Source organism: Nylanderia fulva, unplaced genomic scaffold (genome assembly GCF_048542155.1).
Source record: "Nylanderia fulva isolate GAGA-0341 unplaced genomic scaffold, ASM4854215v1 Scaffold27, whole genome shotgun sequence".
Taxonomy (NCBI): Eukaryota; Metazoa; Arthropoda; class Insecta; order Hymenoptera; family Formicidae; genus Nylanderia; species Nylanderia fulva.
In genome coordinates, this window is record NW_028190336.1 from 852,844 (window position 1) to 869,100 (window position 16,257).

Here is a 16,257-nt window from a genome sequence, read left to right on the forward strand (position 1 = left end):
TTTGTATCGTTCATCGAATAACTTTATTTAAGTCATGTTTACAGTACAGTCCTCCATGTACTCAACAACATCGACAAACATGCAATCTTCTGTCTCTTTGTAATTGCGATAATGTATGTCGTGTGTATATATCGTGTGTAAAATAAATTCAATGTCGTCGTTTCTCATCGATAAATTTTTCCGAGTGTGAAAATTGTTCGTGCGGCTTTTATTTACTTACGACATACATCAATCATCAGATAGGTTTACCACAGGGTTAATGAGAAAGACACAATTATCCGAACTCAGACGTTGCGGAATACACAATCTGGAACAATCGTTTGGAAATTCCTGTGGTGTGCTTACGTGTGCGTAACGCGTGGCCAGGTATACACAGCTTAAAATACACGTACGTTACTTCTGTTGCTCGTAAAATCACGAGGACGAAGGTTTTCTTTGGCTACGTAACTACAGTACCGTGCGTTGATTTAAACCAGACATTTCGAGCCGGTTCGTCATTCTCAAACAGGCTCTCAGCTGTGAGATGCTAGATTCATATGTGGATGAGATTGGCGATTACGAGATGATTACGTGAAAATATTATGGTTCTGGTGAAGAGATCTAAAGGCGCGTGTTTTACTTGTACATTATTCTAAAATGAGAACGTGGACGTAAGCGTTTACGACGATCTTGGAATTACGAGAGAGAGAAAGAGAAAGAGTAAAAGTGAAATGGACGATTTCTTGCAAAGATTTGCAAGCTTTCACGTAATCTAAAGACAATCGCTCGCCGTTAATGAAGCCAAATACGTCGCGAACAATGATTTTTGTTTAATATTAACTCGCACAATTACCATCGTACGGAAGAAATCACACTGATCTAAGATCTTGAGTGATCTCATCCGTTGCCAAATTTAAGCCGGGCTTAAACATCGTTTTCTTAAACTTGACGCTTAAATTTGGTCCATCTAATTCACACTCGAATGACATCGGATTTTATAAGCTTGGTATAAGATTTTAAAAGTAAAACTACCAGGCCTAGCGTAAAGGATGTGTCGATAGTACCAGGACTTGTTCTACCTTTTTTCTCTTTTTTCTTTATGGTATTCTTAATATTTCAAGAAGAAATCTCAACAATTTTGTGAGACTACAATGTTTTCCGTTGCAAGTACACTCGAGCCTCACTGGTTTTCAGACGTTTTAAGCAGTTTTTTTCCCGAGAGGCTCGGTATTCTTAAAACTGCGTGCTCTTTCCAACAAATCTGCTATTTATCATCGGTTACAGTCGTTAACGTCAACCGACCAACATACAACCAACAAAACAGCGTCGAGTGTTTCGCACCGACGCCGACAAAGCCCAAAATATTTTTGGGCGACATGCCACGCCGCTTTATCATCGGGCAACATCGATCCCGATTTGGGGACAGCGGCAAAAAAACAGCCTGCCTCGGCTGCATACAAAGATCGCGAGATTCATATCTCGATAAATTGGCGATGCTCATCCTCCGTATCGAGGATGCCGTGCTTCTCCTCAACGTATGTCGCGCATACGCACAAACTGTTGGCCAACTATCTCCAGACCACCGTTGCCTATCAGATCAACGTCGTTCGTGATTTTGATTATCTTTTGTTTGAGAAAATCCTCGTTTACATCGCATCCTTGGATGTAATCGGATATCACAAAGTTATTATCGTTCAACGCGGGTGGTTGATTTTGATTTTGAGGTGGCCGGTTCCGCGATCGTGGTATTTGATCCGCCGGCTCCATTAAATGAGCATGCTTCTTGCGTTGATGTTGTAAGAGTTTAGCCTAGCATTATAATTTATATATTTTAATTTGTTCTCAATTTTATCAATTAACAAATATACAATTAAATCTTATATAAAAGAAACTTACCTTGCTGGCATACTGTTTATGACACCACTGGCAACCTTGAGGACTAGTCGTGATACTGCCTACTGTTTGGCTGAAGCTCGGATTTGGCAGTCCTGAGAATTCTGATTCCTTTTGTCGGTTACTAGGTGGTAAGGCCGCACCCGGATGGTTCTTCATAATATGCGCCTTACGCTTACTGCTACTTTTATAAACCTTAACAGAAAAATACACGATATATAAAAGATATATGAAAAATACGATAATTTTATTTTTACACACGAAAAAATACGAATTTATTGCACGACTTACCTTGTCACAATACTGGCAGTAATAGTCTCTAGTTTGCCGCAAAATAGGTAGGTTCAATTCTGGTACGGATTCCGGTGCAACGTCGGGATGTCGTTTTGCTAGATGATTCACCAGCATTCCCCTTCGCTTGAAACCCACCAAACATAGATGACATTTGTAAATGAAGCGATTGTAGTCGTTTGGATTTACCTAGCAATCAAACAAAACATTGTACAACATATAAATATAATGAAGCAAAATATACAAACATTATCGCATTTTTACTTCGATAAATACCTTTGGCACAAATTTCTTCGCTTGATTGTTCTGTGTCATTTGTTCTCCATTAACTGTTTGAGAGTGATGTATTTTAGTCATGTGCTCCTTTAATTTGTCTTTTCTTTTGAATTGCTTACCACAGTTGGCACAATGAAATTCTCTGTGCAAATTAATCAGATTTTTATTAATCCTGTTAATATAATTAATGTTTTAAAAAGAATTGTAGAAATTGTACCTGTGATCGGAATGTTTCAATAAATGCATTCGCAGTTTGTCGACTGTTGGGAAACGTTTTGCACAATGTTGACATTTGTGCTTTCTTTCACAATGATGTGCTCGAATGTGTTTGCGAATAACTGAATACTTGATGAATGTTCGCTGGCAGTGGGGGCAGCTGAATATACCATCTTGATTTCTATGTGTCTCAACATGATCCTTCAGCATTGTACCTTGGCGAAATAACTGCCTACACATTGGACACTCAAAGACCTGCTTATTTTCTGCAAATTTGTATCGTTATAAAATAAAAACTTGTATTAATTGACTTATTTAAATATCAAATAATTTATTACCTTTATGCGTTTTCAGATGACCAGATAATGCAGAGTTATTCATAAATCGTTTCAAGCAGATGCTGCATGGCAGTGGTTTTTGGTCCTCAGCACCATGCGCCAAGCAGTGCTGTTGTAATCGTATCTTTGTAGCAAAACGTTTATAACACATTGAACACTTGTATGTACTTAGAGGAGTTAATCTCTTTGCTTTAGGTAGTGCCGATCGCCCATGTTGAGATACGTGATTCACCAACTCACTTTGCTTTTGGAATTTCAGTCCACATTGTGGGCACACTGACGTTTGATTTTCAATTTTGATGTCGGTGGAAGAATGAACAATTGTGTGTAAATTAAGCAGAGACGGTTTCCTGAAAATCAGATTACACATAGAACATTTCCATTCCTTGTTGCATTTGTTGTTCTGCCGCGAGTTTTCTTTTTCTTTCAAGTTTCTGCCACGAAACATTTTTACACGTCGATTGTTGTAAGAATTGCCATCCAAACGTGGCCATATGGAAACTTGATTAGAAATTTCTGTAATAAAAAAAATGGTATTGGTTAATATTACAGAATATGATCTAATATTCCTAAATTCACTACTTTGTATACCTTTATCATCTGGTTTAAGTATTGGTAAATTTCTGCGAGTAGCATAATCTGTACTAGGGCCTGCCTTTAATTCCTCCTTTGGCGAAATGTTTCTATTAGTCAGAAATACTATTCCATCCTTTTGCTGGCAAATAATTAAATTTTGCTCCTTGTATGTTAGGGCAGGCCGCACAAAACGCATCCAGTTTGAAGTATCTAAAAAAAAAAAAAATATAAAAATTTAATATCTTATCAACAAATGCTATAGATCATTACTTACTTTCGTTCGAAACATCTACTTGAAATGTATCACCACTTTCACTTTCATAGAGTAGTGGTAAAGCATCGTTGAACGGCGAGCCATCGTAAACGCACAATAGACCTTCTATAGGTCCAAATTGCGTGCGCCTTCGAATATAACGTTTTGCAAAGACTCCATAGGTTACGCTACCATCCACTGTAGTTTGTGAAGTAGATAACTTGTTTAACGAAAGATATGATCCTGGCAGTGTTGCTACAGCACGCGATGGTACAGGTTGATCTGCGATTGTGCATACATCATTTAAATTACAACTGTCATCTTTGGTGCAATTATTGTCAAATTCGTCGCACCCTGAAAAAATGGATATAAATAAAAATTATAAATAAAAAAATAAAGTATCTATTAATACATGTATATTCAGAATAATTTTAAATAATTTGTGTGATACTTACATAAATTCTTTTTATCTGTTATATGCCGTTTTGATCTCCTTACATCTTTCTTCTCAATTGGTTTTTTCTTTTCGTTGGGTGATATATTGGGAGATATATTCTTAGTAATTTGTTGAATTTCTTTATCACATTCTGGTATAAGATTGTTATTTTCTTTGTTTGCATCTTCTATTACAGATGGTAAAGCAACATGACTGCTTTCTATCTCCATATTTTGATTTTTAAATGTGTTGATAACATTTATTTGATCATCCTGCATGACCAAGAAATCTCTAGTCAGAGTGAAGTCTGTACCCGGTATTCCTGTCAGCATTAAGGGAGTTGCTGAAGATTCCAATTCAGGTGTAGTTTCTGAAAGTAAGTTATACAATAATGACAAATAGCTATGAAAGAATCCAACGGCTATTTTATTTTATAAATAAATTATTTATTACCTTGCATTAAAATCAATTCACTGCTAACACTCGACACCAGTCCCTCTTCATTCCCATTGCCAACAAAGTCTGCAGTAGCGTCTGTTTGTGGTACAACTTGAGCATCGATCGGATGGGTCAGTTGAGTTACGTAATTAATACTTGCTCGTATATTTGGCTCAGGCTGGGATATTAAGGGAGAGGAAGGACCTTGAAGCACAACAACAGAGTTATGGAAAGGAGAGGAAGGTAGCTGAACTGGTGTAGGAGAGTACCTAGCGGTAGAACTCATGTTTGGATCAAGCGGACTGACTCGATGTTCAAACTCAGACAGAGGTGAAGCTGCCCTTGGAGAGAGGGAAATCTGCTCGTATGTGGGAAATAGGCGGGATTGATCCTCCACATATTCTACCTGGTAACAGAACAATGATTTAGGACCAGTATCATGTTGACACTGTCACTCATTATTAAAAATTACTCACTGTCAAAAATAAAAGCCTGTTGTTGAGTTTTTTCGGTTGCTCGCACAAGGATGAAGCAAAAACGTGATCAATAGGCCAATTCACCGAGGTGTCAGCCCCTTTGTCGATGCTGGATATCTCGAAAGACTCGGCAGGGGCCCCCTCAGGAGGGCCCCTTGGATCCATTTTACGCCTTGTATCGCACCAGAGAAGTCTGATATTTTGTCGCCCGTGCCTAGATCAGAGTGACATTCGACACAATTGTATGAGAGAGATTGACAAACTAGGACAACAAATTGCCTTAATTATCACACGTAATTCTCGAGGTTTTGACATTGACGCGAGGGAGGGACAAGATCATCGCGCGAGAAACAGAAACAGGTGTTCGAACGAATCCTCGTTGATTTAAAACGAGAAGACCTCTTATCAGCCTCAATATACAGGTTTCGAAGTCGATGCACCTCACTACTCCGCGATGCACCTGCTGCTGCAGCAGCACTGGCCCGTCAACAATCGATGATGTCAATCTCGAATCGCAATTGACTATCGTTCAAATAGCGGGAAATTTTGAAACTCGAATTACGACATTTTTCTAAATTCTATCGTTATTTTATTATAATGTATGTTATTTTATTACTAATATTAATTAATAAATGAAAATATACATATGTATAGACACACAAAATATAGAATAAATTATTTCCAATTTGTATAAAATAGAAAACATAAAAAAACACATAATGTATTGCAATTACAAATTATTGAATAACTAAAAAGTTAATATAATTTATATTGACTTGTTCATGTACTTTTTTTTTATTAAGAAGTTAAAACACAAAATTACAACATTCTATTACATATATAACACATTTGAATATATTATTTATAACAAAAAACAATTTAAATTATTCGACGAAAATATAATAATATATCATGCAGACTAATATTCGCGATAGCGTTTTATTCTTCCCCAACTCTTCTACTTCTACCCTTGTTTTCACTATCGTCAACTCATCATGAATGGGATTGGGACATTGACTTGGGGTTGGGGAAGTGAAACTTACCTTAACAACAGAAACAGACACGCATAAACAAGACGCTAGCACAGTTCACGATATGAATTGATCGATGTAGATACGCACGATACAATATAAATATTAATATAAAATATTATATTAATAGTCGTTGAAGACCATTTGACGAACATGGTGCAATTTGACGAAGTAAATAAAATAATGGACGAGATGATGAAGATGACGATTTTCAAACCATCTGAGAAACGTCGAATGCTGGAGGATGAGAAGAAAGCTTTTCCAGATCCAAATTTAATTATGGACGCGAGGCATCGAATATTTCGTGAAAATTTCAACAGTTTTCAAACAAAATCCTTTATATTAGCAGAAGCTCGAAAGTATGTCCCCCAATTTAATATATTGTAATTTATAAATATATTTTCTAATTGTTTTTCTAATGAGTTTATTTCTTATTTAATTTTATTATTAAATAGATAAATAAAATTATGTAAGTATTAATCGCCTAATTTATTGATATCGTTATAATAATTATAAAATTGCCTAAAATAAATCAAATGAATATTAATGAATGTGCTCGTTGCAGATTATTAACCAAAGATGAAATGAGGGAATTGCAATTAAAGAAAGAACAGGCTTTCATGGAAAAGGAATTACGCAAATTTGAGGAAGACTTGCAAAAGTCTCGTCCAAAATTTTATGGACCATGCAGCAGAAAAAATCTAGTTAGTTCGAATGACGAAAACTTTTGGAGAACACCTAGTAGAGTTAAGGTAAAAAGCTTTCTCATCGATAAATTAACAGACGAATTATAATTTAATTTGTTCTAATTTTATTTTAAATATGTTTAATCATTCGATATAAAAAAATTTATAGAGAGCCTTTATTAATGAAAAAAGAAGCAAAACAGAGGAGCGAAAGAGCATCGTTCAAAAGAAAATCAAACAAGCATTCGTGGAAGTTTCTTCTGTTGAATCGAAAAAATCCAAGCAATCTTCGATAAATAAGATCGAGGGGAAATCTTTCGGCAACATCAGGGTCACTATCAAGGATAAACCAAGCTACGAATCGGAGGAGCATCGATTAAACGTTCTGAGATCATGCTTCGAGGCTCTTCGTGAGAACGCACGGAACAAGCAACGTCTTCGTGAGATCAAGATGAATATTCAGAGTATCACATCTCGAAGAAACTTAAAATCATGCATCCGTGTATGGAGGGCGCACGTTGAGAAGGTGAAGACTCGGCGAGAACGCGAGGCGGAAAATTCCGACGTTCGTAAAATCGAGGTCCTTATCGACACCATCACGGAAACGCAAAAGGAATTGACCAAGTACCAGAGAGCAGAGTCCAAAAGATTTCTTCCGAATGCGAGGGACTCCGAGATGAGGAAGAAGACTCCTGCCAGGCCATTCGTCATCGAGTCGCCAGCGCAAAGTCGACTAAACGCTCAGAAAGAGATCATCCACAAGCAGAGAATGAAATTGGCCGAGCAGAGCAAGATCATCGAGGAACTGAAGTTGAAGCAAGTGCAAGAGGAGATAACCAGAGCCGGCGAAGAGACGGTGAACGCAGCCAAGGAGACCTTGACGCATTGCGGTCAGCAGACTAGGAGAACTCTGATACAACTGATGAGACAAGCAGGCTACAGGTAGTCCTGTAATTGTAAATTTCACACAATTTAAGATATGTCTAGAAATTCTTTATCTCAAAAAATATAATCACACAATTAATCATAAATTCCTGATTCTTATAAATTGCATCTCTTTAAATTAACATTTTATATGTAAGATGTACAATGTTTCCTTATGTTGAAGTATAAAGATACTGATACTTCCTCTCTATAAGCTATTATTGCAAGCAATATTGAAGTGAATCCATGATTGATTACAAATTTTCAATGGCTTGTAAAGTGGAATCTTAAAGATATTTTTAAAAAATACGTTCGAGTTCAATTATTTATATCACAGTAAGCTAAATTTACTGCGATACACGCAAATTAAACAACCATACACTTCGACATTTACATTTTTTTTTTATTAAAACAGGGACAAGTCTTTAACGGCGCCTGTACGGGTACCAAGTCCACCTAGATTTCTAGCGAGGATGGAAGCGCGAGCGGAAGCGAGGAGAAACAGAATAAAATTGCGTGAAGAAGCACGGCTGAAGAAACTGGAGGACGAGAAGAGGAAAGTAGAAGCCGCCAGAAGAGAAGAGGAGCAAGAGAGGAGAAGATCGCAACAAGAGGTCAGATAATATGAGAGGTCAAAGTATATTAATATCGTACTAGGTATATCGTATACACTTATTTAGCTCTCGCACAGTTTTTACCTCGCAGACAAAATTATATCCCTGTACGCGAGGGACACGCGCTTTTCTAAATGCTATATATTATATAATATGCTACTTTATATATTGATATATAATATTTTGTATATTTTACAAAGTACTTCGTTTTCGCTTATACATTTTAGAAATATACCCGCATTTAATTTAAGATTTTGTTGTCCTCAGGCCTTGCGCGAAGCCAAGAGAATTCGCGAGGAACGGGAGCAGCAACGAATGTGCGAAATGGAAAGATGCAAGAGACTGAATGCCATGGTGGAAGAATTTTATCGCAAGCATTTGCTACGACGATACATAATGGAACCGTTCATCGCACTCGTTGAAATCAAGAATAATTACATAAATAAAGCTGAGGACCACTACAAACGATGTTTACTGAAAAAAGCATTCGTGAGATGGAAGATGGAAACAGAACGGCAAAGTCAAATTAAAATTGAATTAGCTGTATCATTGTACAACAGAAATTTATTGTGGTACGCGTTGCAAGATTGGAAGGAAATGGCGAGAGAGGAGAGACGAAAAGAGCAAGTGGCTAAGGACTTTTCCGACATGAGATTACAAAATAAATGCTTCAAACTGTGGAAGATAAGAACTATGGAATATAAGGCAGAGCGATTGAAAACTGAACGTTTAGCATTGGAACATTATGAGGAAAGATTGAAAGCAAGATACTTCAACATGTGGAAAAGATATCCAAGGATAGTGCCAGATATTTTGGAAAGTGAACGAATAAAAAATACGTGGCGGGAAATAGTGCAAGAAGTAATTCCGGACTTCGATCCTAGACAAAGAGGCGTCATATTAGAAGACTAAAGTAACGAATTTAAAGATAACATAGACTTAATACTGTACGACAATCGTTGGCCTCGTATCAGAATGAGGTATAGAGAGTAAGCCTTATTCTTCTAACTACACCTAAGATAAAGCATTTTTTTATACAGAATAAAATGTAAATTGTTATACTCTACATTTGTATTTAGATCCTTTTTTTTACTTTGGACTTAGTTCAGTATCCATCGTAATCGATTAGTATATGTATAATTCATTACATTACTTATACAATGGCCACTTTATCACAGTTACAATAAATATACAAATGGTATGCACAATGATACATTAAGAATAATGATGTCTCATGAGAATTGGTGCTTCGTGATATGTCAAACATGAACTTACATGTACAATGTTAACAGGAACGTACATATTGCACTTCTCATTAGTTATGAATTGTCGCGAACATATAAATATTAGAATATATTAAATAGATGAAATGTGCGATTAAACCGATATGAATATATTCCTATCCTCTATTTTACATGAATGTATCAATATTGACGTATGACTTAGCGCCGTGAGAAATTTTTTGGCCTTACCTTTCTTTAGTTTGTTGAATTATATTCTTCATACAGAGTATAATACATACACTGTGCAAAATACATTCCAGTGACGTGATGCTTTTACAAATACTTCTAAGTTTTGCAGCAAAATAATCGAGATACATTCTTTAACATTCCATGATCGTACTGACTTCCGGCATCTAATCGTCGTTCATTCGACGTTGTGCCAAGGGAAAGCAGCCATAGGTGGTATACGAGATAACAAAAAAGCACTAGGCCGACGAGGAGGCTGTAGAGAGCGGAGACGAAGCAAAGGGCGATGCTAAAACAATATGCACATTATTACATATTGGCCGACTCGGATAGCATAAGCGAACAGTTGTGCGACAAGTTATCTGTCAAATTTTTATGTATCGAAAAGCAAATAAGAGATACTGCTGTATTTATGGTACTGATTCTTGCAGACTCGACAATTATCATTATCTTAAGATTATTAAACTTTATAGAGCTCCTGTATCTTTCCAGTTTACTTCGCCAAAAGTCTCTGTATCAGTTATATCTAATCACAATTCTTGTATTTGTAATATAAATGTTTACTTTTCATTTTATCATGGAATAATTGCAAGAGAGGCGTGTTTTAACATTATAAATGTATATTAAAGCATACAGTTAGTAAAGTAATACATACTCTAACTGATGATACACATCGCTGCAGTCATCTGGTAGCAGAATGGTTCCAATGAGTATAAACGGATGACAGACACTGGTCATAGTCAAATTGGAACCGTAGATGAAAGCGATGGCAGAAAAGAATAAACAACCTAAGTACCATCTGAGATTGTTAGAGCCTATACAGCAGTCCAACCTGGAAAAACACGAAGAAACAGCCAATGACAAAAGATTCTAAGGGGATCGGTTACACAATTCCAAACAAAGTTCAAGAGATGCTACGTACCATTTACAATGATATTCCCTATTAAGTATACAGATCTGGCACAAGCGGCAGTGATAAGCTTTGGGCGGTGCTCTTCTCCTGCAAGTGACGCAGAGTTCTCCGCTGCCCTCACCCAATTCCAGACCCTGCACGTTGACGGCGCCTTCCTGGGCCGCGTGATCCGCGTTCAGCTTGGCCTTGTAGCCGCACCATATGCCACCGACCACGCAGACCATAAACAGGAGATTCTCCTCGGGGAGGATCTCCAGGAGCGGCACGACGCTCATCTCGAACACCAGCATCAGCATCAGCACGCTGGTGATCGTCCACATGAGGAAGAACTTGGTGCGCAGCAGGAACCTGAGGAAGTTGTGGTGCAGGTAGTAAACGAGGACCGGCGTGGCCAGGAACACGAGGGTCGTGCAGAGGACGGTCTGGGCGGCGATCACCGCCAGGGTCGGCACTACCAGCAGCGGCAGCATCGCGTCCACGGAGATCTGTTTCGCGCCCGCGCGCCAGCCGCACGGATTACGCAGCCTCTCCCAGACGGTCATGCTGCGTCATCGACGGGACGATCCTTGTTCACGACACTGACATATACCCGCGAGACGCGGCGCTTATTCCGAGGTTAGGTTAAACCGGCCCTTGACGTGACGTTTCTCTTCGAGTTACTCGAGTTACCCGACATAAAGTGACGATTAGAAAATTCGCGGCGCTACGTATTCATCGTTTTACTCCGTCCTCTGGAAAAATACTTGCTCCAACTGATAACCGCAAGCTAGCGCGTAATTCCAACCCCGTTTAAATCCTCGATCAAATGAACGCGACGTCGAAGTGCGCTCGGAAATTTTACTCGTCGAGAGTAGCTTCGGATCGATCAATCAGGACGAAGGAATCTTCCGTCCCTTCGTCCTGATTGGTCGATTGAAAATTGTTTTGCTTCAGGGGGTAAGATTTCCGAACAGCAGCTCGAAGGATGAAGACTTTTGAATTTTGCACAAGGGGCCGTTATTTTTTGGAAGAGCGATATGGAGGGATGGAGTCGGTGTTATTGTAACGTCACTGACAATCAGCTGTGATTTGACGTGAGTAACGTTACACCGCACGAGGTAGAGGTACGTCACGTAATCGGCGACTGACAGGTCGGTCTCGTGGAAAAAATACAGAGAAAGCGTAGTCTTGAAAAAAAAAAATATACTTGGGATTGAATTTTGCATATATATAGGTTTGTTAATTAATTATATATACATTATTCTCTCTCTGTTTTTTCGCACATTGATTGAGATATATGTATACAATGTAATGTTTTAGAATGTGGCGGGAAAAAGAAACGAGAGAATGAGAGAAGCTGAATAGGTTATCTCTTGATCCCTTGATCTTCCTGATTTTTTAATTTCTCAATCATCTGTATGCAAAGATCACAAAGCTGAGGTATTTCACTTTTTCTCAATATTTGCCGTACATATAATTATATATATTATACATATATATACAATATTGACATTTTGAAAGTATAAAAACAGTAAGATTAAGTAGAAAAAAATTAAGCAAATGTAAGATATATATGTGTTGATTTTAGCTGCACTTCTCGCATTCTTGTATTTAAAATATGGAACCGGCACTCGTTTGAGCTTTATTTACGATATCGAGGAATGAAAACAAAGTGAAAAAGATATGAACGAATCTTTGAAAGTTAAGCTCGAGAAATGAGGATTCGACCGAGACGAGAATGTGACGTAAGTTGAAAAAAATACGTCTCTCGACGTGGCGAGCACATAAAAAAAAAAGAAAAATAATACGAGTAATAGATGTGTTCTCTTAATTATTATCAACTTTGTGATGAGAGCAACGAGAAGGTCAGCCGTTATCGTCGTCAGCGATTCGCTGTTTATCGGTGTCGCACGTTTCATCGTGAAAAAATTCGCGTTAATGATAAAATAATTATAGAATGCGAGAAAAGGCTTGTCAACACGACTAAATTGTATTAGAATTAGTATAATTTGTATGAGAGCTTATTTTTGCATTTAATGCTGCGAAAATATTGATCGAACATCATTTTTATTCGTAATAAAACGTTGGAAATCTGCGATGAAGATAGTAAGATTTGTTTATTTATTTTTTTTACATCGAGATGCCGATTCGAAGATCAAACGTACCAAGGAATTATACTCCGTTTAATGAAGCCAAACAACTGATATATGTTTCATTATCTCTAAATTCTCATAAATCACCAAGAGGCGACAATCTTCCTTCTTCCAGAGAAATGACTTATCACCCGGCCCCGTGATAATTTTATTTCACTTAGATCGACATTGAAAAATTGTGTGCGTCTTTATAATTATATTATCGCACTGTCGAGGGACGAGGGACTAATTAAAGCACGACTGAGCGTACAATTCCATTAAGATAATCAGTCACCATAATAATCGACCAACTGTATGAGTTAAAAGTTAAAAGATTGATCGACAATCACGTCCGGCTGTTGTCCACTGAACTATTCTCGATTGTTCACACATGTCCATGATTATCGCATTATTGTTTGCACTTACAGAGATTGTTGAACATTGCAAGAGGAAGAGGGTTGCATCTCCGCCTGCATTGTGTCTTTAAAAAAAGGCTAATATTATATATAGCTATGAAAAATATAATTTGCGATAATGAAGCCCCACAAGAGCGTATTCATAAAATTATATGCTAGATAATATACTGAAGAGAGAGAGAGAGAGAGAGGAAGAGAGAAAAAGAGAGGATTATATAATCAATTCAGCTTCTCCTATTTCGATGATACAATAAAACTAGAAGGGGGAATGTTTTAATTTATCATGATTAATCATCATATTGACGAGAAACTGAGTGAAGATTAATTATTTTCAACTTTATTTAATATATTCAGTAAATAATTGATGATAAAAATTATTTACTTTCGGACCAATATTTTTCTCGTCTATTTCTTTACAGGGGATGTTAGGAGAAGGAACAAGGGGAATTTCTGAGATCCCAACCATAGGATTCAAATTCCTTAGTTTCCAAATTTTCTTATCCTAATCTGACGCAGTAACATCGCGTTTGGCTCTTTAGTCGAGATAAATACGATGATATAAAAATTTATCTTTTTTTATCATCGATTCTTCTGTTCAATACCTTCCGGTATGAGAGACATTGTTCATTATCAAGGTTTATCGCGATTAACGAGCCATTATATCCCAAATGATTAAGTGTATTATTACTGTCTTTTTGAGAGCAATTGTCTGTTATCGTCTGTGTATCATATATTTACATAGCATTCTTATTTCTCGATAGGTCGGAGAGGGACTAACGTTGTGCAGTTGACAACTTTTTCGTCGTGGAGGAAAACCGATTGGAGACACATGAGGAGGCTCGACTGTGGATTTCCCCTTCCTCGTTGTAGATAGTTAGTACGACGACGTCACCCCAAGCTGAGGAGATTCGAGCCGAAGACACGGAGTTGTATGAGAAACAGGAAGAGTTTACACTTGTTCGTCGACGCGCGCGGATCGTGTTAGGGCTACATCGACGAGTAATTTAGCGCTGATTTTCATCAAGTAAATTTCATTATTGCATCTACATATTAGCGATATAAGCCAAATAAAGTGTTTCTGAATAAAGGATTCAAATAGTGTAAAAACAGCTCTTTTTCAACAATAGTTTTAGCAGTTACAAATAAGAAATTTTTCTTCCAACTTTTTTAAAAAAAGCTGATAAATAACAAAATCATGAATAATAACTTCTGATGCTTAGTCTATAATTACAAATTCTTATTTTGTCAAAGAACCAAAGTTCGAGTCTTATATCTTCTGTATATAGTTAATAAGATTGCAAGGAAGGCATAATTATGAATCATTTATTCATGCTCACTTTATCTTTTCTTAAAGTGTACTCTGCAACATTTATTTTATAACAGTATCAATTTGCCTGAAAAAGTCGCGCGTTTTTAGTGTTGAACTATAATATTGTGTCACAAAAAAATCGTGATTATTACTCTTCAATAAAGATGTTTAAGATTTATTTTTCAAAATTTCTACACGTGAATAAATATTGAATAGCGGTTTGAAGGAAACTTATTGTTCTTAATATAGCGCTCGAATTATCTTTTCTTCTATTATTCATATCACTTTCTATTTCATAAAACAAATAAGTTCAATCTTATCGATTGAAGCAACGAGATACGATGTTTAGCGCGGACCTGAATCAAGGAGAAAAATTTATCAGAGAGGAGTGGCTTTGACTTTTCAGACTCGTCGCTTGATCGAATTTACGAGGAGATTGTCACATGTTCTGAGAAATGATAACGAGTCAACATCGTTAGTACGAGAGCAAGTTGGCTGATAAGAACCCTTTGATAGTGATAGACCAGGTCGTGTCTGGGTCGTGTTTGTAGTGATGACTTCTCATGTGGCTCGTGTCGCTGTAGAATGGGTAGTGGTAATAAGCGATGGTGGTGGTGAGTTTCTTGGCAATGCTAGTAGCGACAACAGTGATGTTATTCCAGAGTCTATGAAGCCAAGATTACTGCTACTTTTCGTCACTTTGTGCCTCGTGAAGCTTTCGAGCTTCCCGCGAAAAGCTGCAAGTGATTAATCGCGGGGAATACGTGGGGATGTTATGTAAGTTGTTCGATAAATACGATACTGAGGATTAAATTCTAGAATGCGTTACAATGTTGCATCACGATATGTTCTGATAAAAAAAAATAGATGCGGTCAGTTAGATTGATATATTAGTGCAATTGTGTATTTTTTCCTGACTATGAGAATGTTAAGACACTGTCTTTTGTTTTCAAGTTTTTATAAAGTGTTCGACGTATATTATTTCTTATTCGCATATCACGTATTCACAATGTATATTTGTTGACGATTGCTGATCGAAAACGTGCGACTTGTTAAAAGAAAAACTAATTATCTGAGACCCAGTTTTCAATTTTCAAATGACGTTGCGAGATGACGTATAGCAATCAACATATCAATGCGTATCTGTGTTTACTGTGCATGATGTAAGAAATCTTGATTTCAGATGATCAGGTTACTTGGTCGAAGAATGCGCGTCAAAAGCAGCGCGAAGATACTTTGTGCCCATGGTTGAGTCTTGATGAAGTGGCGATTTATGAGGAAGATGCGCGTTTGAAGACCGAAGACCCGGAAGAGGAGGACGAGAAGGAGCGTGAAGACTCAAGGGGTTTAGGGATGTCTGCTGTGTCGGTCAATAAACTGCAAATTTTGTGGGACCACTTTATCCATGCTGAACCCCAAAGTTATGAGGTATTTGCGTGATTTTTGAGATTAATTCCTCTTCATTGTGATTCATTTCTTCCTCTTTATACTTTTCTTTTTCTTCGTGTCTTTATTAATTTTTGGTGTCATTTTAGTAGCGCAAGATTCGGCTGTTTATTTACAATAAATCTATTCTAACGTGAATTTTTTTTATATACATCACGATATAATT

The 16,257-nt window shown here is 37.2% G+C and overlaps 4 protein-coding genes across 11 annotated transcripts in view; 2 read left to right on the plus strand and 2 right to left on the minus strand.

The window, feature by feature from the left end:
* Positions 1–9,958, minus strand: LOC114931522 (PR domain zinc finger protein 10). The gene is made up of 12 exons (XM_029303605.2): positions 9,900–9,958; positions 5,173–5,386; positions 4,712–5,102; positions 4,278–4,628; positions 3,844–4,176; positions 3,585–3,779; positions 2,994–3,509; positions 2,657–2,921; positions 2,440–2,581; positions 2,164–2,352; positions 1,876–2,067; positions 1–1,788 (listed from the first exon to the last, which is right to left on the minus strand). The coding sequence occupies exons 1-12, from the start codon at positions 9,929–9,931 to the stop codon at positions 1,510–1,512; spliced, it is 3,099 nt and encodes a 1,032-aa protein (XP_029159438.2). The 5' UTR covers positions 9,932–9,958; the 3' UTR covers positions 1–1,509.
* Positions 6,163–9,635, plus strand: LOC114931526 (uncharacterized). The gene is made up of 5 exons (XM_029303610.2): positions 6,163–6,562; positions 6,769–6,955; positions 7,059–7,831; positions 8,229–8,427; positions 8,695–9,635. Exons 1-5 carry the CDS (start codon positions 6,357–6,359, stop codon positions 9,337–9,339), a joined length of 2,010 nt encoding a protein of 669 aa, XP_029159443.2. The 5' UTR covers positions 6,163–6,356; the 3' UTR covers positions 9,340–9,635.
* Positions 7,610–11,991, minus strand: GABPI (zinc finger DHHC-type palmitoyltransferase GABPI). Of its 2 annotated transcripts, none has more exons than XM_029303607.2 (3): positions 10,819–11,991; positions 10,552–10,728; positions 7,610–7,837 (listed from the first exon to the last, which is right to left on the minus strand). In XM_029303607.2, the coding sequence occupies exons 1-3, from the start codon at positions 11,349–11,351 to the stop codon at positions 7,789–7,791; spliced, it is 759 nt and encodes a 252-aa protein (XP_029159440.1). In that variant the 5' UTR covers positions 11,352–11,991; the 3' UTR covers positions 7,610–7,788. The 2 variants fall into 2 exon arrangements, with proteins under 2 accessions (XP_029159440.1, XP_029159439.1); XM_029303606.2 differs by lacking the exon at positions 7,610–7,837 and adding an exon at positions 8,434–10,185 and having other exon boundaries at positions 10,819–11,978.
* Positions 10,532–16,257, plus strand: part of mv (lysosomal-trafficking regulator mauve) — a 21,719-nt gene continuing 15,993 nt past the window's right edge. Inside the window, exons 1-4 of one of the 7 annotated variants that reach the window (XM_085483834.1) lie at positions 10,533–12,022; positions 12,109–14,360; positions 15,052–15,422; positions 15,829–16,073. In XM_085483834.1, the coding sequence (XP_085339960.1) occupies positions 15,416–15,422; positions 15,829–16,073 (252 nt within the window). In that variant the 5' untranslated portion in view covers positions 10,533–12,022; positions 12,109–14,360; positions 15,052–15,415. Of the gene's footprint in view, positions 12,023–12,108; positions 15,423–15,828; positions 16,074–16,257 lie in introns of all 7 variants that reach the window. The other 6 variants (XM_085483835.1, XM_085483833.1, XM_085483836.1 and 3 more) reach the window with 6 other exon arrangements.